Below are 25,083 nucleotides of genomic sequence, written 5' to 3'. Positions count from 1 at the left end.
CCTATATATAATATTGCAGTTCTATTGCTCAGTTCAGAGGCACAATGGCAGGGATTCAAGTATTCACTACCTATGCAGCGGCACAGTAGAGGTAGGTAAACGCACTAGGCAGCACTATGCACCTGCAGCAGCGGCAACAAAGAAGATGCAAGACTGAGTCATCATACATCACACAACAGAACTATGTGGCAAATTGCAAACTTTAATAGAAAATGTAAACAACAAAACAGTGATATATACACATTACAAATGCAAATTTATATATACACTATATATGTGTGTGTGTGTGTGTGTATGTGTGTGTATATATATATATATATATATATATATATATATATATATATATATATACACACACACACACACACACACTATATATATATATATATATATATATATATATATATATATATATATATATATATATATATATATATATAAAGTCCTGTGGCACGGTGCAAAAAGGCAGGGGTCAGCATCCAGGCAATGACCTAGGTGTCAGTGACAGAGAAAGAGAGAGGGGGGGAAGACACACACACACACACACACACAGTGCTGTGACTAATTGTCTTCACATTGAACAGTAGCAAGTAGCATTCTATGGTCATGTATGAGAAGTTAGTACATGGCTTACTTGTCCTTCTCTTGTCTAGCAGGCTCATTCAGAAATCTGGTGTACTGCTGGTAGCAGCTCTTGTGGTACTGCACCTCCAGAGCCACACAGTCTTTGTCCTTAATGTGTACCAGAATACTGTGGTCATCTTTAGTCTCAGCAGCAGTCTGCAACTTGCCTTGCCAGACAGAAAGACATGCTTATTACCACATAGGAATTTAAGTTTGCCAGTAGCATATTCACATAAAGGCACACATATGTTACATGCATACAAACATTGAAACATAACATCCATGCATGCAAACACACTTGCAGAGGGAGATAGCACTGTAGATAGTCATCAGTGATAGTGACCCTTTGTGTGTGGGGGGGCAGGGGGGTTGGTGGGTTGATCAGTGATTGTGACCCTTTGTGTGTGTGTGTGTGTGTGTGTGTGTGTGTGGGTGGGTGGGTTTGCTTACCTGCTGTTAAGGTCTCAGCTTTTGAAAGAGCTTCCCTTTGTCGTTTGCCTCCCTTTAAGACGAATTTGAGGGGTTTTTTTTACATATAATGCACAGGGCAGGAAGGACGGGACCTGAGCTGGACATAGGCAGTGCTGACCTGGATCTAAGACTCTTAGTGCTGCCCGATGTTGAGGGGCCAGCTTCGGAGGGGGGGTATGTATTCCCGGTATGTATTCCACCGTTTGAAGGTAAATTCCTGGGTCACTCCGTGCTTCACAGAAGCTATATGCATATAGCACTGCTTACGTGCAAGAAGTTTTCTCCTTTTTGCCGTTATTTCCAAACTTTCCTCTCCTCCACTGCTGCTAGACGAGGCTGTGGCGGCTGCCATGTTGGTCTCTTGTTTACGAAATGGGGCTACGTCAGCAACCGTGGAACCTGTTCTGTAGCGAAATCTTATTCCGCGGTGCCAAAATATCATTCCGCGCCGATGACATTAGTTCGCTTTTTCAAGCCTTCATGCGAAAAATTGACAGCATTACAAGGTGAGAACTTTTTGATGACATCATTTCATAATGCGTCCATTTTTAAGAATTGGATATTATGTAGTTCGGAGACGTCGGAGCAGAATCTTGTTTCTGAAAGACTTTTCGGGGTTCACCTTACGGCCTAATTGGAGTGAGGGGCAGGATCTGTCCCTGACGGGACAAATTAAAATTACGCAAAAAACGGGATGTCCCGCTCAATACGGGACAGTTGGCAACCCTAGACGTTCGTGAACAATATCAAAGCTGCCACTTCGGGTCATTTTGAAAGTGAGTGCAATGTAGACCATAGAAAACTGTCACAACATGCCTGTCATGTCAACTTTTTTTTTTGGTTTGTTTGTTTTATTGACGGGGTTGTCCCCGAGGATTTTTTTTCAGCAGAGATAAAAACCAAAGGGGGGGGGATGATCCCCACCATCCCCCCCAGCAAATCGCACCCAGTGTGTGTGTGTATATATATATATATATATATATATATATATATATATATATATATATATATATAATAGCATATTTCAATGGGGATAATAAAATGTCTAAAACAGCATCTACTGAAGAAATTGATGAAAAGATTGTAGCCTATAATTTTCACAGTTCGGGCAGCAGACAGAGTAAGCATACTGAGGTGAATAGCAATACAAAGCTAGCGCATATCCACATTCCTCGCTAGCTGTGTTGGGTGTGTTGTTAACCCGTGTGGATTTAAGTGAAATACTTGAGAAGTTCTGTGGTCAAGACAACGTTTTAAGGTAAGGACACTTGATTATTAATGTTTGCCCGCCGTGGCTTGTTGTTGACGAAAGGCCCACATGATTTTGCCTTATGCAGCTACTGCTAGCATCATGCTTTGAACTAGGTTGAGCTCATTTGCACTAAAGGATGGGTTTATTGAAGGACTTTGATGTAGCTAGTTTCTTTTTAAAAAATCGTATGCTCAAAACAGTATGCCCGTGTTCATCATGTTTAACTTTTTTCTTGATGGAGTGCGTGAAATATTGTTGCAAGTGGTATTTCGATGCAGTCATGTCAAAAAGGCAGTTGAATACACGGTCTTATTCAAGGAGAAGGAAGACTTGCATGATGCTTGAACATAGATCGGTAAAATAGACCCTAGTCGGACTTGGTTTCGTGTATTTCGGTCTGTAGAGTTATGAGTTTGGCCGCTGTCCATGGTGTTTACGTTTCATGTGGCCGCCGAGCCAAGTACCTTGACTTGCAGTGAATGTTTGTTTTCATGCCGCCGAGCTATTTTTATGTATTTTTTTTTTTAAAGGACTTGTCTGTAGGTGTGTGTTTTATGTTTACAACACAGACAACACATTATAGCGCATGCGCGCTTGTGTGGTTATCTCTGGCCATGCCCCTGCATGAAAGTTACGCAGTATCACTGTCCTGTCCGTGGTAATAATCAGAACCGGCTCTGTAATGATAATGCGTGCGTTCTTCTCTCCCTCTGTGGTCGGATGTGTTGAGCGATGTGAGCGTGGGCCTTGCACAGCTACACTGAGCCGAACGTAACCTATCGTAGGCTTCTAGGCTAATTACGCACTTACACTGTAAATGCTTGACACGTATTGCAAATAAAATAAGAGTGTTTTCCTGGCCAACAGTAAGGGTAGGGTTGACAGGTAGCCTATGAGGGGCCTCAAAAAACCCAGTAGCCCCTGGGCCACGGGTGTTGATAAAACGCCCCTGTATACGTCTGCAAAAATACCACATGGGACTGATCACACTCTCTCCCTCGCTCTCACCATCTCCCACTCGCAAATTTCACTTGCGAGGGGCAGAAGCCGTCAGAACAAGTGGCAGAGGCAGCGCGAGTGAGTGACGGTGAGACGGGGGGAGCAAGGGTGTGTGTGTGTGTGTGTGTGGGCATCAGTCCCATGTAGTGGCTATTTTTGCAGCCGTGAAATGAGTTTCTGCAGCCAGGTTGGGATGTCTGTTGGCTATTCCCATGGACAGGTGTGAGCTGTAAAGAACTTGTTAATACGTATGTGAATTGATGGTGTGAGATGTAAACAAGTAATGCACATAATAGTGTAGATTGATGAAATGTAAATAACTATTGCTAATATGTGAATTGGTGGTGTATATTGTGAATAAGTTTTACAAATTACAGTGTAGATTGATGGTGAAACGTAGGCTTAATAAGTTACCAATATGTGCATTGATGTGAGATATAAATAAGTAGGCCATAAGTTGATAAAATATGTATTAAACCGATGGTGCGATAAATGAAAATGTTTTGAGTTATTGACCACTGTGAGTGAAGAAGGGCTCCCCCTCCTTACAAAAGCCAATTTAACCACTGACTACATCTAGTGCTTTGTATGGCCTCCATGATTTTTAATGACCACACGAAGTCTTCTAGGCATGGAATGAAGAAGTTGGCGACATTTTGCAACATCAATCTTTTAACATTCTTCAACAATGATCTCTTTTAGTGACTGGATGGAGAGTGATGCTCAACTTGTCTCTTCAGAATTTCCCGTAGGTGTTCGAATGGGTTCAGATCAGGAGACATACTTGGCCACTAAATCACTTTCACCCTGTTCTTCTTCAGAAATCCAACAGTGGCCTTAGATGTGTGTTTAGTCATGTTGGAAAAGTGCACGACAACCAAGGGCACGGAGTGATGGTAGCATCTTCTCTTTCAGTATAGAGCAATACATCTGTGAATTCATGATGCCATCAATGAAATGCAGCTCCCCAACACCAGCAGCACTTATGCAGCCCCACATAAGGACACTGCCACCACCATATTTCACTGTAGGCACCATGCATTTTTCTTTGTATTCCTCACCTTTGCGACGCCATACAGCTTTGAAGCCATCAGTTCCAAAAACATTTATCTTGGTCTCATCACTCCAGAGTATAGAGTCCCAGTAGTCTTCATCTTTGTCAGCATGGGCCCTGGCAAACTCTAGGTGGGCTTTTTTGTGCCTGGACTTTAGGAGAGGCTTCTTTCGTGGACGACATCCATGCATGCCATTCCTCTGCAGTGTACACCATATTGTGTCATGGGAAATAGTCACCCCAGTTTGGCTTTCTACTTCTTTAGATAACTGCAGTGAACTTGCATGCCAATTTTCTTCAACCTTTCTCATCAGAAGACGCTCCTGTCGAGGTGTTAACTTCTGTGGACGACCTGGATGTCTCTGCGAGATGGTTGCAGTTCCATCTTTCTTAAATTTTTGTACCACTTTTGCTACAGTATTCTGACTGATAAGTAAAGCTTTGCTGATCATCTTGTAGCCTTCACCTTTGTGGTGTAAAGAAATTATTTTCTTTGGGGAATTCTGAAGAGACAAGTTGAGCATCACTCTCCATCCAGCATCCAGTCACTAAAAGAGGTCATTGTTGAAGAATGGAAAAAGATTGATGTTGCAAAATGTCGCCAACTTGTTCATTCCATGCCTAGAAGACTTGGTGCTGTCATTAAAAATCATGGAGGCCATACAAAGTACTAGATGTAGTAGTTTTTGTTGTGGGGTGTACTCATTTTTGCATCACCCTAATTTGGAGTAAAACTGAAAAATGTGTAATCTAAGTTATATTATTAACCTTACTTTCATGTTATAAGTTAAACAGATGTTATATTAAACTTTGTCTTGTCAACATTTTGGAAATTGCTTGTGTTCACTGAGATATTGCTTAAAATATTACTTTTCAGAGGGGGTGTACTCATTTACGCTGAGCACTGTATGAAGTAAGATAGTTCTGGAGATAGAATCATGCCTTTAGAAAATTGAATTTAAGTGCAAAATTCAGAATTTAAATATTATTATTTTGAATTTGTATCATGCCATCTGAAATAGAATTTTGTGAATCTAAAATCTGAAGCATTCAATTTCTCGATTAAAAAAGCAATCCAGAGAACTCCTTGCCACACACAAACACACCCACACACTGCAGAATTGATGCAGAATTGATGCGCTTCGGCAGCGCATTGATACGGAGCTCAGATATCAATGCGCTGCCGAAGCACGCAGAAGGTGTTAGTACGCCTGTCATTATAGTGCGGACTTTCCATAGCATAGAAAATCGCTACGTTTCAATTTGTGTAACTGAACTTGTTTCATATCACTGGTCATATAAACCTATGTAAACAGGAAAAACGTGGAAGAGTTTGGTCGCATCTAACTACAGCCCCAAAAAATACCATTGGCCATACTGAGCCTAGCTACATTGCTAACAGGAGTGACAGCGCGTCTGACTGCGTCTGACTGACTGGGAGGTCGCGCAAAGCTCGGAGAGGTACGGAGCAGCTCGTCTCAATTCAGATAAGAGCATATTTTATTATGGAAGTACGGTGGACTGTTCCTTTAAGCTAATACTTTGTTGAAGTACCTTTTAGTTTAATTACAGCATTCAGTCTTTTTGGGTTCACACCTGCCATCATTTAAAATGACTGATTAACCCCAAGTAAAGTTCAGCTGTCCTAGTAGGATTTTCCTGACATTTACTCAGTTGCATCCACTAGCAAAAGCCATGGTTTGCGGAGAGCTTACAAAGCATCAAAGGGATCTCATTGTTGAAAGGTATCAGTCAGGAGAAGGGTACAAAAAATTTCCACGGCATTAGATATACCATGGAGCACAGTGAAGACAGTTATCAAGAAGTGGAGAAAATATGGGACAACACTGACATTACCGAGAACTGGACGTCCCTCCAAAATTGATGAAAAGACAAGATGAAAACTGGTCAGGGAGGCTGCCAAGAGGCCTACAGCAACACTGAAGGAGCTGCAGGAATTTCTGGCAAGTACTGGTTGTGTACTACATGCGACAACAATCTTCTGTATTCTCCATATGTCTGGACTATCGGGTAGGGTCGCAAGATGGAAGCATTTTCTTACAAAGAAAAACATCCAGGCCTGGCTAAATTTTGCAAAAAAATACATCAACTCTCCAAAAAATGTGGGAAAATGTGTTATGGTCTGATGAAACCAAGGTTGAACTTTTTGGCCACAATTCCGAAAGGTATGTTTGGCACAAAAACAACACTGCGCGTTACCAAAAGAACACCATACCCACGGTGAAGCATGGTGGTGGCAGCATCATGTTTTGGGGTTGTTTTTCTTCAGCTGGAACAGGGGCTTTAGTCAATGAGGAGGGAATTATGAACAGTTCTAAATGCCAGTCAATTTTGGCCCAAAATCTGCAGGTGTTTGCTAGAAAGCTGAAGATGAAAAGGAATTTCATCTTTCAGCATGATAACGACCCCAAGCATACACTGAAATCAACAAAAGAATTGCTTCATCAGAAAAAAATTAAAGTTTTGGAATGGCCCAGCCAGAGCTCAGACCTCAATCCAACTGAAAATCTGTGGGGTGACCTAAAGAGGGCTGTGCACAAGAGATGCCCTTGCAATCGAACAGATTTGGAGTGCTTTTGCTGGGAAGAGTGGGCAAATGTTGCCAAGTCTAGATGTGGCAGGCTGATGGACTCCTACCCAAAAAGACTGAATGCTGTAATTAAATCAAAAGGTGCTTCAGCAAAGTATTAGCTTAAGGGTGTGCACACTTATGCAACCAGCTTATTGTACATTTTTTATTTATGTTTTCCCCAAACAGATTTTTGTTTTTCAATTGAATTGTACAGGTTATAGGTCACATTAAAGATGGGAAAAGTTTTGAAATTATTTATCGCGGTCTCATTTTTTTTTTCATCAGAAAAACCTATCATTTTAATGAGGTGTGGACACTTTTTATATCCACTGTAGATGTTCTCTCACAGTGGGCATGACCTGATCAATCTGGACCTGCATGTCTTGGACATATTCGATCATTGACCTGTGCACTCCCAAACGGCAAAGAGGACATTGGGACCTACTCTTGACCTGTCACATCCTTCTTTGTCTACCACCCAAGATAGCATCCTGTTCAAGGTCTGGTTGAAGCATTCTATCAGACCATCTGATTGCTGGCGGTCGATTGATTTCCGCAGATGTTTAAGCTGCAGCACCCTGCTCAGGTCTGCCATCAGCTGAGAGAAAAAGGAGGTGCCTTGGTCAGTGAGCAGGTCTTTAGGGATTTCTACTCAACTGAAGAGGAGGATCAGTTACTGTATGTGCAGTGTCACAGAGGTCACAATTTAATAACATCTTGTGATAATTTTAACGATAGATAGATAGATAGATAGATAGATAGATAGATAGATAGATAGATAGATAGATAGATAGATAGATAGATTGAGATTATTTGTATTTGTGGTAGTTTAACTGCTGACTCATTTGTATGAGTTGCTACTTCTCCATTTCTAGCTAGTTTACTACAGAAGTTAAAAGCCACCAACAGTAAAAAACAAAAACAAAAAACCCTCTCCTAAAAATTACGAACTCACAGTAAGAAACTCATAATGAAAATAACTTCCCAGAATCTTTTAAGAGCTCCTCAAGCAGATTTATTCTCAAACTTATTTTAAGTAAAAGTTGTCGTATATTTAAAAAAAAAAATCAAACTTTCATTCTTGGAGACCAAGTAGTGCTCAAGAAAAATTAATTTTCTTTAAAATGCTAGATGGGCTTCCTGTGGTGGTAACATATGTGATGACATCAGGTAGTGGTCACTTGGAGCAACTCAGCTGTTTATATTCTCTGTTTACGTCATAGTTTTGCTAGTTTTACAAGTATTTTTACCAAATTTATCAGTCTTTAAATAAGTATGCCTCACTCTGTAGCATATAAATGCCAAAATGATGCTAAAAAGAAAGCACAAGCTGGAATTAGACTGCATTTCTGCAGAGAAAATGCAAAGTGTGCTTGCTCAGCTGTGGCAGAAGATCACTGACAGAAACTGGATCAGACATGAGACCTCATGCTGCAAAAGCATTTTTTCACATCACAGAAAAGTGTGTGCAACAAAGTGTGTGTGTGTATAGTGTGTGTGGCTGCGCGCTCTAAAATCTTGGTTTAAAGTGCCTCAACTTGCAGCGTGACATGACACTTCGCACTCTAAAATCTCTGTTTTAAGCCATGCCACACACTCTCTTCGTTAATCTACCCAGCACCAGCTGTAGATCATGTAAAACAAGATTTTAGACCATGAAGTGTCATGTCACGCTGCAAGTTGAGCCATTTTTAACTGAGATTTTAGTGTGCAGCCACACACACTACACACACTCTGCCAGACCCCCCCCCCCCCCCCACACACACACACACACTTTGCCACAGAACACTTTCTGTAGATCATATGAAAAAAGATTTTGCAGCACAAAGGCTCATGTCTGATCCAGTTTCTGTCAGTGACAGTCTGCCACGGCATGACCTACCTTTGCTTCCCAAAAAGCTGTGGTTAATATATTTACTTTAGTACAAATGATTGTTTACTGAGTGACATGTTGGTGTGATAGGTAGCATTGCCACCTCACAGCTCTAAGACCCCGAGTTTAATCCTGAGCTCAGGACAGTGTCTGTGTGGAGTTTCTATGCATGTTCTCCCAATGCCTGCATGCGTTTGGCTTCTCCAGTCTCCTCCCACCTCCCAAAAACTAGTCCATCTACTGGCTAAAATAAACTGCACATAGGTGTGAATGAGTGCCTGAATGTGTGTGCGTGGTGCCCTGTGACACACCCATCAATTATTGCCTTACTATCGTGAGATAGGCTCCGGATCCACCATGATCCTGGCCAGGGTATAGAGGTTACAAAAAAATGAGTGACATCACAAATACTCATGCAAAAGACAAGAAATGCACTCATAATCTATAGACATTTTTGTTTCCCCCTGAATTACTGTAATTTTGTAGAAGTTCCACAAGATTTTTGAAAATCAAAGAATATTTTCCATATTACGTTAACTTAAGACTACAGCCCTGATCATGCCACACTGTCACACTTACAGCTTCACAGTTTGATGCATTTTTCAATCTTCTCTTGTCCTTGTCTTTTCTCTTGCAACAGTAATGGATTCCAAATGCATGGAAATAGCTTCCCTGGGAAGACCTCTGTATCCTGGCATGCTATACGATTGCTGTAGGGACTCCTTTATTCCAGGTGCAATTTACACGATCATTATTTAGTTCGTTATTTGCAGTGTAAAGATCGTTGTGATTAATGATATTAATATCAATAATAAGCCATGATATGTCCATAATGTATGCAATAATGAAATATCAGAACTTGTTTGACCTAACTCTGAATTTATTTATTTTTTGTTAAACCTAAAAGTTAAACCAACTTGAATTTTATAAACTCATGGTCACTGTTTTGTGAGAGCTGAAACAATGATTATTTAATGAATTCTCATCTCATCTCATTATCTGTAGCCGCTTTATCCTGTTCTACAGGGTCACAGGCAAGCTGGAGCCTATCCCAGCTGACTACGGGCGAAAGGCGGGGTACACCCTGGACGAGTCGCCTGGTCATCACAGGGCTGACACATAGACACAGACAACCATTTACACTCACATTCACACCTACGGTCAATTTAGAGTCACCAGTTAACCTAACCTGCATGTCTTTGGACTGTGGGGGAAACCGGAGTACCCGGAGGAAACCCATGCGGACACGGGGAGAACATGCAAACTCCACACAGAAAGGCCCTTGCCAGCCATGGGGCTCGAACCCGGACCTTCTTGCTGTGAGGCGACAGCGCTAACCACTACACCACCGTGCTGCCCTATTTAATGAATTAATAAATTAATTGAGAAATGGAAGGATAAAAATAGATAAATTAGAAAAAGTTCTTGGCTCCTTCGATCTCGAAAGATCATGGTGATCTGCGCCAGGGGTCATCCAACAGTTGTCGAGTTGCAGTGCCTAGTATGACTGTATAGGCCGATACGTGAGCCGCACAGTCTGCTACAGTTGCTGCAGGTAAAGTTGCTTGGTCGGGTGTCTGTTGGTGCCGACTGCAGTCTTCACTGTCATCGGAGCCTCCTCTCTCCCCACTGGGTCTCTCTCCTTTCCTTGGCTTCCCCAACGACAGCCTTGGTGGTAGACCGCCAGCCGACGCGGTCTGAGGCCGCCGTCTCCAGGTCTGCGGGGTTAAAGCCACCTGCCCTCAGGTCACGCTTGCACATGTCCTTGTAGCGTAGTGCGGGTTGTCCTGTGACTCTGGAGCCTGTGGCCAGCTCACCATACAGCACGTCCTTTGGGATGCGGCTGTCGTCCATGCGGCTGACGTGGCCTAGCCAGCGCAGGCGTCTTTGGGTCAGCATGCCAAACATGCTGGGCATCCCTGCCTTGGCCAGAACATTCGTGTTGGTGACATGGTCCTGCCAGGTGATGTCCAGAAGTCTTCTGAGACAGTGCATGTGGAAGGCGTTCAATCTGCGTTCTTGGCGGGAGTAGAGGGTCCATGCTTTGCTTCCATAGAGGAGAGTGCTCAGCATGCAGGCCTGATACACTCTCATTTTGGTGTTGGTCATGAGCACGGTGTTGTCCCAGACTCTCTTCGCAAGACGGGCCATTGCTGTTACTGCTTTGCCGATCCGCACGCTCGGCTCGGTGTCGAGAGAGAGGTTTGCTGGAGATGGTGGAGCCCAGATAGGTGAACCTATCCACCACTTCGAGGGTGTGGTTGCCGATGGTGATGTGGGGAGCTCTGCTGACGTCCTGGCCCATGATGTTGGTCTGCTTCAGGCTTATAGTGAGCCCAAACTCGTTGCAGGCATCTGCAAAGTGGGTGATGAGTCACTGTAGCACTTCCTTGGTGAGGGCGGCATCTGAGAAGAGCATCTCTCTGATGAGGACCTTCTGCACCTTCGTCTTTGCTCGGAGGTGTGCCAGGTTGAAGAGGCTCCCTTCACTCCTGGTGTGGAGGAAGATGCTGTCTTCGGACTATCGGAAGGCATGGCGCAATAGCAGGGAGAACACCACGCTGAAGAGGGTCGGAGCGAGGATGCACCCCTGCTTGACACCACTCTTGATTGGGAAGGGGTCTGAGGATGAGCCATCATACTGAACAGTGCCGCTCATGTTGTCATGGAAGGACGTGATCATCCTCAGGAGCTTGGGGGGACATCCTATCTGGTGTAGGAGGGTGAAGAGTCCTTCTCTGCTGACCAGGTCGAACGCCTTGGTCAAGTCGATGAAGGCAATGAGCAAGGGTCATCTCTGCTCACGGCACTTCTCCTGTAGCTGTCTCAGAGAGAAAACCATGTCGATGGTCGATCTGGCTGCCCTAAAGCTCCACTGTGCCTCTGGGTACACCCGCTTGGCAAGGAGCTGCAGTCTGTTGAGGACAACGCAGGCAAAGATTTGCCGACAATGCTGAGAAGCGAGATACCGCAATAGTCGTTGCAATCGTTGTGGTCCCCTTTGTTCTTGTATAGCATGATGATCTTGGCATCACGCATGTCCTGGGGTACTGTCCCTTCCTCCCAGCACTGTAGCAGAAGCTCATGTAGGTGGCCCAAGAGGGAGCTTTCCTTGCCGGCTTTGATGACTATAGGCGGGATGCCATCGCTACCTGGAGCTTTACCACAGGCTAGTGAGTTGATGGCCTTGCTGAGCTCCTCGATGGTGGGTGGGGTGTCCAGCTCCTCCATGATGGACAGTGGGGTGGCCTCTTCGATGCCGTGTGTGTGTGATGGTGTTCTCCCTGGAGTAGAGCTCCTGGTAATGCTCCGCCCACCTCTCCATCTGTTTGCTGCGGTCAGTGATGGCTTGCCCAGAGGCAGATTTGAGGGGAGCAGTCTTGATGACGCTTGAGCTGAAAGCTTTCTTCATGCCATTGTACATGGTTCAGACATTGCCAAGGTCTGCCGATACCTGGATGTCCTGGCACAACTTCAGCCAGTACTGGTTGGTGCATCTCCTGGCGGTCCGCTGGGCATTGCTTTGGACTGTGCATAAAGCAGCAAGCATCTTCACTGAGGGCTCTCTGTTGTAAGCAAGGAGAGCGGCTCGCTTGGCAGCAATAGCAGGCTCCATCTCGACAATCCCTGCCTCGAACCAGTCCTCATTCTTCCTCTCTCTCTTCCCGAAGGTGTCCGTGGCAGACCAGTACACAGCGTCACAGATGTAGTTCCACCGCGATGTGGCACTGTCAGTGGGGCAATCCTCACGGGCATCGTCGGTGACTCTGGCAAAGTGCTCATGCAGTTCAGGCATTGATGTCCTGGCTGTATTGATACGGGGACGACCCTTCTGCTTGGAGCGGTGGATTCGTCTGGGGTGAAGACGTACCTTGCTGACAACCAGGGAGTGGTCGGTGTTGCAGTTGGCACTGTGGTAGCTGCGTGTGACGAGCACCTGGTTCAGATCTTCTGGTGATGACGAAGTCCAACTGGCGCCAGTGATGGGACCTGGGGTACCTCCAGGACACCCTGTGGTGAGGCTTGTGGAGAAGGTGTTGGTGAGGCAGAGATCATGGTCAGAGCAGAGCTCAAGCAGTCGCTGGCCATTCTCGTTGAGCTTGCTGATGCCAAAGCGACCAATGCAGCGGGGCCAGGAGCTGTGGTCTGCACCCACTCGGGAATTGAAGTCACCAAGCAGGAACATGTGCTCCTTTGTGGGAATCTTTTGAATCCTGGCCTCGAGCTCCTCGTAGAATGCATCCTTTGCCTCAGCTGTAGAGCAGAGTGTGGGGGCGTAGATGCTAAGGATGTTCGCTGGTCCAGAGGAGGTTGTGAGGCAGAGGGAGAGGATTCATGCTGATCCTGTGGAAGGTGGTTCAATTGAGGACAGGAGTGAGTTTCACACTGCGAAACCTACACCGTAGAGTCCGTGCTCATGTGGCTCCTGCCCCTGCCAGAAGAAAGTGTAGTTCTTCTCCTTGAGGCTACCATTGGAGGGGAGCCTTGTCTCCTGCAGCGCAGCAATGTCGATGTTGAGTCTCTGTAGCTCCCGATCGATGATTGCTGTTTTCCTGGCATCGTTAATTTGCTGGAGGTCATCAGAGAGGCCAGGACACATTGTTCTGACGTTCCAGGTTGCCAGCCTCAAGGTTGGCATCTTTGTCTTGTTTTTTTTTCTTGCTTGGTGCAGTGATTACAGTCCGTCTTTTGGCTTTTGGCCTACTCTCAAAGCACCCATTGAAGTGGGCAGACTGTGGCTGGCCAACACCTTACTGGCTGGGGGCTGCCCAGCTTGAGGCTGGTGGTAGCTAGCCAGTGGGACACGATGATCCCTCCCACCATTGGAAAACAAACCGTAGCACCGTGAGCTTACGCCAATCCGCTCTAGGCTTTGAACTCGTAACTGATGTCTTCCTGTGTTGTTGCTGCTGCTGGTAGCGGCACTGGAGTGATCTCTCCAGGGCGCAGGCCTGGGCAATGATATGGAGATCCTGGGATGCCTAGCCATCAGGATCCCCCTCTCGGCTTTGCTGGCAGTCTCCAACAGAAAGGATGAGCTGATACGGTTGGCGCCAGCACAGCTGCAGGAGTTGCTGGATGGTGACGCAGTGCAATGACCATCTGCCTTCAGGGCTCCACTCTGAATTTTTCTGTTGGGGTTGTCTCCCTTAGCCTTTGTTCACTCCCATGACAACCTCAAGGCAGTGGTGCTATTTGCCCATAGCTGGGGGTTTGGTTTGTGAGCACCAGGGCGTGTTCCACCATAGAGATGGGCCATGCATGCCGCACATCAAGGGGGCCAGACCTCCTCCCTAATTAGAAAAAGTATACACATACAAATCTGCTTCAGGATTCCATTTCCTTGGTGGTGTTACTTTCCAGCTGAAGGTTACAGTGAATTATTTAAATAAGGAAGAATAAACATGGTAGCTGTTACTGATTTTATAGGAACATACAAAAGGGTGATGTGATGGAGCCTGATGCAAGTCAGTTACTGTTAGAACTCAGGGGGTGTTTATGACATGATGTCTTAAAGGGTTTTATTGCTCTAATACCATAACAATTTTGTAACACTTCAAATACAGGTAGACAAATAAGCATATATTAAGAAGTGAACTCCTGCTTTCATGATAATTAATGCATAAATTAATACTTAAAGCATCAAGAAATAATGAAGTGTTTGTAATGCTCAACTGAGTCATGTATACACAGCCATTAATAGTTGGAATTAAGTATTAATATATCTGTGTTAGGCCTTGTGATAAAACGAAAGTGATATGTACCATCAATAGACAATTAATAGCAATAAGAAAATTGTTTGAGTGAATGTGTGAGAAATTCCCTTCAATGTATTAAATGCAAACTGCCAGAAAAACACAAACTGAATACAGAAAGTTTGATTGCATGAAGAAACCCCAAGTGTGCGCCCTCCCTTACTCAAACAGCCAATCACATCCCTTTATAATGGTGCGTTTCTACGAGTGATGGGCAAACAGCCAATCATTTGACAGGTTTATTGTTTGGTTGCACCATCAATGTGTGACAACATAAACAGCATGGAGTGAGAAAATGTGCAGTGTTTCCCATAGGTCTTCAATATACTTGCGGTGGTAGTCAGTGGAAAGAGCTGCTCTTACCTGCCAGCACAAAAATTGTTCTACCTCATGTGATTTCATATTGCATTGAAATTCGCTCCACTCATGCTTCTGAGTAAATCATGCGGGTTATCCATCAGCAACAACCACAGGTTGCTTTTAAATTTTGTAGGCAATTTTGTCTGCGATTTCTGATCATAAAAACAAAAATTACTGCTTAATTTTTGTTACTGACAAAAATAGAATGATCAAATGTACATGGACTGTTTATGTCCTTTGAATAATCAGTTAAATAATCAGTTAATTAGGCTAGAAAAAAATGTTAGAATTCTGAGTGCACTGACTGGACTCATGTTCCATGTGTCATAGCAACATTGACAATAACATGCAATGTTACCGTCATGTTATAACATGTGTTTTTTGCACAGTGATTTAAGACTGTCTACAGCGTGAAAGCTCTCCATTCATGTGGTCGGCTTTTGGGCCAATCGTTCCAGTGCAACACAGCTCCTTTTAGCAATACATTAGGCTCCATTCTGTTCATTTGTGTGCTTGCTAAACACACAATTGATCTTAAGTTTAATTTATTTATTTATTTATTTATTTAGGTTGTCTGTGTCTATGTGTCAGCCCTGTGATGACCTGGCGACTTGTCCAGGGTGTACCACGCCTTTCGCCCGTAGTCAGCTGGGATAGGCTCCAGCTTGCCTGCGACCCTGTAGGACAGGATAAAGCGGCTAGAGATAATGAGATTTATTTATTTATTTATTTATTTATTTATTTTTAGTGTGCTTGCTAAACAGTACTGTTCTTTGTCAGAGTGCAGGCACTTACGGTACATACTTCCTCCCACACTTGTTGGCTTCTTTGGAACCACGTATCAACTGCTGGTAACTGAGTGAGTGTGTCGTCCCATGGAAACGGGGGGGTAGCTGAGCATGCAGTGGAAAGGTGTTAAGTGTGTGGCAGAATGCTTGAGGGAGTTGTGTATACTCGGCCCATGGGAGAAACTGTGCCCAGTCTCTTTGGTTTCTCATACAAAAGATACGTAAAAAACAAACATATTGTGGATGATACCCGGACGTGAGACTTTCAGATATGCCTAGACGGTCCATGAAACTGGCCCAAAGTTGGGAGATGAACTGGGGACCCCAGTCACTTATGATGTCTTCTGGAATACCAAAGCAATGGAATACAACCCCGATTCCAAAAAAGTTGGGACAAAGTACAAGTTGTAAATAAAAACGGAATGCAATAATTTACAAATCTCAAAAACTGATATTGTATTCACAATAGAACATAGACAACATATCAAATGTCGAAAGTGAGACATTTTGAAATTTCATGCCAAATATTGGCTCATTTGAAATTTCATGACAGCAACACATCTCAAAAAAGTTGGGACAGGGGCAATAAGAGGCTGGAAAAGTTAAAGGTACAAAAAAGGAACATCTGGAGGACCAAATTGCAACTCATTAGGTCAATTGGCAATAGGTCATTAACATGACCAGGTATAAAAAGAGCATCTTGGAGTGGCAGCGGCTCTCAGAAGTAAAGATGGGAAGAGGATCACCAATCCCCTTAATTCTGCGCCGACAAATAGTGGAGCAATATCAGAAACGAGTTTGACAGTATAAAATTGCAAAGAGTTTGAACATATCATCATCTACAGTGCATAATATCATCAAAAAATTCAGAGAATCTGGAAGAATCTCTGTGCGTAAGGGTCAAGGCCGGAAAACCATACTGGGTGCCCATGATCTTCGGGCCCTTAGACGGCACTGCATCACATACAGGCATGCTTCTGTATTGGAAATCACAAAATGGGCTCAGGAAAATTTCCAGAGAACATTATCTGTGAACACAATTCACCGTGCCATCCGCCGTTGCCAGCTAAAACTTTATAGTTCAAAGAAGAAGCCGTATCTAAACATGATCCAGAAGCGCAGACATCTTCTCTGGGCCAAGGCTCATTTAAAATGGACTGTGGCAAAGTGGAAAACTGTTCTGTGGTCAGACGAATCAAAATGTGAAGTTCTTTATGGAAATCAGGGACGCCGTGTCATTCAGACTAAAGAGGAGAAGGATGACCCAAGTTGTTATCAGGGCTCAGTTCAGAAGCCTGCATCTCTGATGGTATGGGGTTGCATTAGTGCGTTTGGCATGGGCAGCTTACACATCTGGAAAGACACCATCAATGCTGAAAGGTATATCCAGGTTCTAGAGCAACATACGGTATGCTCCCATCCAGATGACGTCTCTTTCAGGGAAGACCTTGCATTTTCCAACATGACAATGCCAAACCACATACTGCATCAATTACAGCATCATGGCTGCATAGAAGAAGGGTCCAGGTACTGAACTGGCCAGCCTGCAGTCCAGATCTTTCACCCATAGAAAACATTTGGCGCATCATAAAACGGAAGATACAACAAAAAAGACCTAAGACAGTTGAGCAACTAGAATCCTACATTAGACAAGAATGTGTTAACATTCCTGTCCCTAAACTTGAGCAACTTGTCTCCTCAGTCCCCAGACGTTTACAGACTGTTGTAAAGAGAAAAGGGGATGTCTCACAGTGGTAAACATGGCCTTGTCCCAACTTTTTTGAGATGTGTTGTCATGAAATTTAAAATTACCTAATTTTTCTCTTTAAATGATACATTTTCTCAGTTTAAACATTTGATATGTTATCTATGTTCTATTCTGAATAAATTATGGAATTTTGAAACTTCCACATCATTGCATTCCATTTTTATTTACAATTTGTACTTTGTCCCAACTTTTTTGGAATTGGGGTTGTAAATGCTTAAATAATAGTTTGGCTGTTTGAGAAGCTGTAAGCAGACCTGGTAGAGGAATGAGTCGGAGTGCTTTGGAGAATTGATGTATGATTACCATGATAACAGTGTTTCCTTGAGAAGGTGGTAAATCAGTGATGAAATCAGTGGCTATGTGTGACCAGGGTCTGTGAGGTACTGGAAGAGGACAACTTTCTGGCAGGAGGGGCACATGGTACCTTGGCTTGGGCGCACTCTGAACACAAAGAGACAAAGTGATTTATGTCAGAGATCATGTTCTCCCACTGCTACTTGCTTCTTATGAGTTGGTATGTGCAATGGCTGTTTGGATAACCAGTGGCAAGTGAGGAATTGAGCCCAGGTGATGAGTCTTGCCCTGATTTCAGGTAAACCATGGAGAAGTCTGGGAGGGTGGTTTTTGGGTGGGTTCTGGGTCTGTGACTGCTGGATCTCTTTGTCAGTGTCCCAAGTGATGGTTTCTGGAGTAGGGGCAGTAGGATATAGTGAACTGGAAGCGTGTGAAAAATAGAGCCCACCTGGCTTGGCGCGGGTTCAGCCGTTTGGCAGTTTCAGATATTCTAGGTTCTTGTGGTCAGTAAGGATTGTGAAAAGGTATGTGGTGCCCTCCAGCCAGTGTCTCCACTCCTCTAGGGCCAGCTTGATAGCTAGGAGCTCTTGGTTACCAATGTCATTAGTTTCTTTCTGCAGGTGAGAGTTTATTTGAAAAAAAGGCTACAGGGTGCAGCTTATTCTTCTCCCCAACACATTGTGATAGCACCCCTCCAACTCTAGCTTCAGATGCATCCACTTCTATGATAAATGGTTTGGTGAGGTCTGGGTGTTGCAGAATGGGAGAGGAGGTGAAGGCTGACTTGATTTTATCGAATGCTTCTTCAGCCACTGGACCCCACTTGAGCTGATGTGGTCCATTTTTTAGCAGGGAGGTTGATGGGCTGGCAATGGTGTTGAAACCCTGAATGAAGTGCCTGTAGAAATTTGCAAAGCTGAGAAAGCGTTGTAGCTCCTTGACAGATGTGGGGTTGGCCAGGACATGACTGCTGTGATCTTGGTTTGGTCCATGCTTACTCTCTAAGAACTGATTATGTATCCCAAAAATGAGATCTGATTGACATGGAATTCACATTTATCTGCTTTGACAAAGAGGTGATTCTTGAGCAAGCATGTTAGCATGGACCTGACGTGAGCCTGATGACTGTCCTTATCTGAGGAGTAGATCAGGATGTCATCGATGTACGCAATGATGAATTTTCTCAGCATGTCTCTCAATACATTATTTATTAGGCACTGGAAAACACTTGGAGCTGAAGAAAGGCCATATGGCATGACCAAGTACTCAAAATGGCCGGCAGTGGTACTGAAGGCCACCTTCCATTTGTCTCCCTCCTGAATGCGGACCAGGTTGTCGGCACTGCAGCGGTCCAGTTTAGAGAAAACCCTCGCCAGTCATAGTTGTTCCAATGCTGATGGTACGAGTAATAGTGTGTAAGGGTACTTGACACTGATTTGATTCAGTCCTCTGTAGACAATACATGGCCTGCGACACAACAGCAGCAAGCTGAGCCATCCTGGTGTTTAGATCGCAAAGCATCTGCTGATGTTCTCCCAATAGGCATCCCTGAGCGTTGAGTGCAGTATGCTTTGACTCCTCTGCTGCATCCATGGATGAAGTATCCTGTCAGAGTGCAGGCATTTGCAGGTGCAGGGAAGACCATGGCAGAGCAACCTGCAGATGTAATCCAAATCGGCGTGCAGGAAGCGTGGTCAGGAAACTAGCAAGAGTCGAGCGATCAGCAAACAGAGCAGTAGAGACTAGACTATAAGACGAGGTCGAGACAAAATGGGAATACTGGTCATACACTGATAAACAAGAGGTAATCAAACAGCCTGGCATGTTAGAGAGAGAAAACTAAATGATACTTTGCAAAGTATAAGTGTGAGAACTGTACTTATATAGGCGAGGGGATGATTACTGAACGAGATGCGTGTGATGTGATTAATAATTAGGAGCAGGGGGCGAAAGGTTAGAACAATTCTAGGGGCCCAGCACTGCCATGGGGCCCTTTAAGGGGCTGATAATATGCTTTTAATTATTTTAATAAGACTTTTGAAATAGGGCGGCACGGTGGTGTAGTGGTTAGCGCTGTCGCCTCACAGCAAGAAGGTCCTGGGTTCGAGCCCCGGGGCCGGCAAGGGCCTTTCTGTGTGGAGTTTGCATGTTCTCCCCGTGTCCGCGTGGGTTTCCTCCGGGTGCTCCGGTTTCCCCCACAGTCCAAAGACATGCAGGTTAGGTTAACTGGTGACTCTTATATTGACTGTAGGTGTGAATGGTTGTCTATGTGTCAGCCCTGTGATGACCTGGCGACTTGTCCAGGGTGTACCCCGCCTTTCGCCCGTAGTCAGCTGGGATAGGCTCCAGCTTGCCTGCGACCCTGTAGAAGGATAAAGCGGCTAGAGATAATGAGATGAGATGAGACTTTTGAAATAACAACAATGCAATATTCCATCTGGTAAAATGAGCTACTGTAATTGAACAAGGTTGTCTATTTCTTGAGTTCTTCAACATATTGTCATTTAACCCTCCCCCTTTTGCGAAATGGTACGGTCCAGTTCTGGTAGAAGCGTGATGCGTTAAATCTGTGTGCTGATCAGTGCAACGCTACTTGCTGCTGTGTCGCGGTGCAGCAGCCAGCCAGCCAGCAGTGGAGTGCGTACAGTCTATGGTCGCTAAATATGAAGAGTGGCTGTCAAAAACGTAAAGAAAGGCAGCTGAAAGCTGAGAGGGACCGGAGAGGCAGGCAACTGGTCACTCAGTTTTTCCCAAAGAAAGGTAGCTAATCGCTCACGTGTGTTCAAAATATTAGCGAATGGTAAATGAACAGTATGAACGTGGTTGGATTAGCCTATCAAGAGAACACTTTTACAGTTTGTACAGTGACATTTTTTCCATTTTAATAACTGAACTGACTTGTGCAATAAACAAGATGAAATATTACGTTATGCTGGTGCTAATAACTAGTGCTAATAACAAGTTTCATAACTAATGGGGTGCCCTAAATATGCACAGATTCAGCCTCAGGGGGACCCCCCCCCCCCCCCTTGGAGAAGGAGGTAAGCAGCAATACAACCCATAAATGCTTTAGGATTGAAGTTTTTAATGAGCGAGTGCCATATACAGTTTGCTAGATTAAAGTGTTGCTAATAACAGACACCAGTTAAGTGTTTGACATGGCTACGTGTGTGGAATGTTCACACATTCTAAACCATTGGTTTCAAATTGAGGAGCTGGAGAAAGCGCAGCACACATAAAAGAGGGATAGAGGTTACAACATATGAAGAAATATGTACGTAATTGATCAAATTGAAATGTCACTCTGTGTCACTTTGAAATAAATTTATAATAAGATGTTTCCTGTCTTTTATGGGTAACATTTGTAAGGCTACTGAGTATGGAGTTCATTTAAATGCATCAAACTTGAATGCATCAAACTTTTTCATGCATTAACTAACCCCTCATCAGGCCATGATGCAGCAGCCAGGGAGGACACCAGAAGTGTTGAAGTACAGGAAGAGAACAGGGGGAGTACTAAGTACTAGTTTTTAAAACAAATACTAAGTAGCCCAATTTTGCACACTTGAATGAAGAAGAGTTCAAAGCAGTGTGTTAAATAATGTTGGTTATGTTTATTTACAGTCAACTCAATAATAACTGCTGCATCATTCACCATTTTATTTCCTTTTTCTTATTATGTATGGGCTTATATTGGCTTGAATTATGTCTGGGCTTATACTGCCATCTACTGGTCAAACAATATAAAAGTGTAAATTAGAAGACAAGGTCAAAAACTCCTGGTCCATGGAGGGGCAACCAATAGTCTAACTCTGCTTACGCTCAAATTTCTGTCTAGACACACTTTGCTTTGAACATATTCCCTTTTTGCAGAACAGTACACACAGCTTTCTACCTAACACATAACAATCCATGGGATTTCCATAGGTATTTTGATGCTGGGTAGAAAACTTTTTCTATGATTTATTAGCAGTCACATCACACATTTCACTACCAATTATCCTAGCACAAGAAGGCATGTGGCAAAATCTTGAATTTTCATTTGTGATTGTAAATGCACCAGAATTAGTCACTGACCAGTTTTCATCTAGTTCCTGGTAGGTTAATACATAAAATGTAATAACAAAGTCACAAACTCAAGGTCCATGGGCTATCAAAAGTCAAATAATGATAATAATGCAATTGTGACGAGGGTGGGCAAAGTTGGGGGGCCCAAAATTCTAATCTTTCATGGGGCCCAAAATTTCTGGCGGCGCCCCTGATCAGGAGACAGAGGGCGCTGTGGTTCTTGGGGTTTGTAGTTCCGAGCAGCCATGTTTGCAGGTTGTTCTGAGCCATTGCCAACATTGTTCTTCAGTTTACTTTAGTTATTATTATTATTATTATTATTATTAATTTGCACTAGTAACGCTGGCGCAAATTGTTGCTCTCACTCAGGAGCTTTCTACTTCTTCTGCTTATTATTATTATTGTTATTATTATTCAGAAGCAGTGCTTTGCGCAGCAAGCACAATATTGTTCTTCTTAAAGGCCAACTAAGATGACCATTACCTGACCAATTTTTCTTATTTTAAACAAACAAATAGTGGTTTTCAACCACATAAGAGCCCATTTTCTGACCATTTACGATAGTAAACGACTTTAGTTCGCCAATTATTTTCTCATATTTTATCGCTGCTCGGTTGATGATTGGAAATGTTCGTAAGCTCCTGACAGGTGATGTCACTCATAGTACACACCCATATTTGAGAGAAGAGAGAACAGTGAGGATCATTTGTGTCCGTATTTTTTAAGATTATTTGAGGTAATGGTTGGATCCAGTGGTTGTGTGGGAGTGTAGTGTAGAATATCCCAGCCAAGTTAAAGTTATTTTAATTATTTTTTTATTTTATGTTCGTTAATCCAGGGGTGCCACCACTTCCTACCACTATGCTCTTGATTCAGTCATAAAAAAACTTCATCAAGACGTCACCAGGCTACCCTTCCGTAATTACCGTGGTAGACAGTCCAACCCCTGCGGCAATGCAGAAAGAGGGTAAACAAACACTATCCTATCCTCAGTGTTTGTTTACCCTCTTTCTGCATTGCTGCAGGGGTTGGACTGTTTACCACCGTTATTACGGTAGGCTAGCCTGGTGATGTCTTGATGAGGACGTTTTTTTATGAATGAGTCAAGAGCGTACTGGTAGGAAGTGGTGGCACCCCGGATGAACAAATGTAAAAGGAAAAAAAACTTTAACCTGGCTTGGATATTCTATGCTACACTCCCACACAACACCTGGATCCAACCATTACCTCAAATAATCTTAAAATATATGGATGCAAATGATCCTCACTGTTTTCTCTCAAATATGGCCGTGTACTCTAAGTGACATCACACTTTACAGAAACCATTCGGAAAGCAGATCGGGTGTTTCTGGCAATACTTCTGCCTTTTTCCGTACAAGTATGATATAATGCATAGTTTAAGCCTCGTTTTACAGGTAAAGATTTTGGGTTTGTCCGTAAGTCAGGGTTGCATCTCATTAATACACTATTTCAGATGTATAGTGAAAAAATCGACATTGTCACCTTAGTGGACCTTTAAGTTTACGGTTTAATTTTTTAAATTATTAATTAATTAGGGGCAGCATGGTGGTGTAGTGGTTAGCGCTGTCGCCTCACAGCAAGAAGGTCTGGGTTCGAGCCCCGTGGCCGGCGAGGGCCTTTCTGTGCGGAGTTTGCATGTTCTCCCCATGTCCGCGTAGGTTTCCTCCGGGTGCTCTGGTTTCCCCCACAGTCCAAAGACATGCAGGTTAGGTTAACTGGTGACTCTAAATTGACCGTAGGTGTGAATGTGAGTGTGAATGGTTGTCTCTGTCTGTGTCAGCCCTGTGATGACCTGGCGACTTGTCCAGGGTGTACCCCGCCTTTCGCCTGTAGTCAGCTGGGATAGGCTCCAGCTTGCCTGCGACCCTGTAGAACAGGATAAAGCGGCTAGAGATAATGAGATGAGATTAATTAATTAATTAGCTAGTGTGAGTGCTACATAAAGCAGTGCTGCTTTGTGCAGCAAGCACACTATGGTCTTCCTAAGTTTATTTATTCTTCATTATTATTCCTGTACACCCGTTTTTTTGGAGCCGCTACTCCTCCTACAACTTTTGAGATACAAATCAACTTCAACTCAGTGGCCACTTTATTAGGAATACTTGCCTGCACGCGTGCGCACACATATACAGTTATGTGAAAAAGAAAGTACACCCTATTTTAACTCTAGGTGTTAAGTGTCAGGACATAATAAAAAATCATCTGGTCCTTACCGGGTCTTAAAATTAGGCAAATTCAACCTCAAATGACCAATAACACATGACATTCACCCTGTCATTATTTATGTAACACAAAGTCAGCCAAAAATGCAGTAACAGTGTGTGAAAAATTAAGTACACTCTTAATGCTTCCATAAAAATGATGAAGGCAATTAGCAGCCAGGTGTTGCTGATCAAATGAATTTGATTAACTGATCATCAGCAAGTGTGGCCACCTCTTAAAAAGTAGAAGTTTTGGCAGTTTGCTGGTCTGGAGCAGTCAGGTGTATGTTAACAAAATGCCAAGGAGGAAAGACATCAGCAATGATCTTAGAGAAGCAATTATTGCTGCACATCAGTCTGGGAAGGGTTATAAGGCCATTTCCAAACAATTTGAAATCCATCATTGTACTGTGGGGGCGGCACGTTGGTGTAGTGGTTAGCACTGTCGCCTCACAGCAAGAAGGTCCTGGGTTTGAGCCCAGCGGCTGGTGAGGGCCTTTCTGTGTGGAGTTTGCATGCTCTCCCCCGTGTCCGCGTGGGTTTCCTCTGGGTGGTCCGGTTTCCCCCCCAGTCCAAAGGCATGCAAGTTAGGCTAATTGGTGGCTCTAAATTGAATGTAGGTGTGAATGTGAGCGTGAATGGTTGTCTGTGTCTATGTGTTAGCCCTGCGATGATCTGGCGACTTGTCCAGGGTGTACCCTGCCTCTCGCCCATAGTCAACTGGGATAGGCTCCAGCTTGCCTGCGACACTGTAGGACAGGATATGCGGCTACAGATAATGGATGGGATGGATGGCATTCTACTGTGAGAAAGATTATTCAGAAGTGGAACATTCAAGACAGTTGCCAATCTTCCCAGAAGTGGACGCCCCAGTAAATTTACTCCAAGGTCAGACCGTGCAATGCTCAGAGAAATTACAAATAACCCAAGAACTACATCTAGGACTCTACAGGGCACAGTT

General features: G+C 43.9%; 1 protein-coding gene and 1 long non-coding RNA gene across 2 annotated transcripts in view; one reads left to right on the top strand and one right to left on the bottom strand.

Annotated features, from left to right (window-relative positions):
* Positions 1-415: 415 nt before the first annotated feature.
* LOC132866773 (uncharacterized) lies at positions 416-1,264 on the bottom strand. The gene is made up of 3 exons (XR_009650624.1): positions 1,075-1,264; positions 635-791; positions 416-491 (listed from the first exon to the last, which is right to left on the bottom strand). It is a non-coding gene; the product is annotated as an uncharacterized LOC132866773 (long non-coding RNA).
* An 8,244-nt stretch (positions 1,265-9,508) lies between these two features.
* Positions 9,509-25,083, top strand: part of LOC132866772 (verrucotoxin subunit beta-like) — a 39,032-nt gene continuing 23,457 nt past the window's right edge. The window contains exon 1 of the mRNA XM_060899550.1: positions 9,509-9,599. Coding sequence (XP_060755533.1) covers positions 9,509-9,599 — 91 coding nt within the window. The remainder of the gene's footprint in view (positions 9,600-25,083) is intronic.

This window comes from Neoarius graeffei, chromosome 18, assembly GCF_027579695.1.
Source record: "Neoarius graeffei isolate fNeoGra1 chromosome 18, fNeoGra1.pri, whole genome shotgun sequence".
NCBI lineage: Eukaryota > Metazoa > Chordata > Actinopteri > Siluriformes > Ariidae > Neoarius > Neoarius graeffei.
This window is presented reverse-complemented; position numbering and strand designations above follow the sequence as displayed.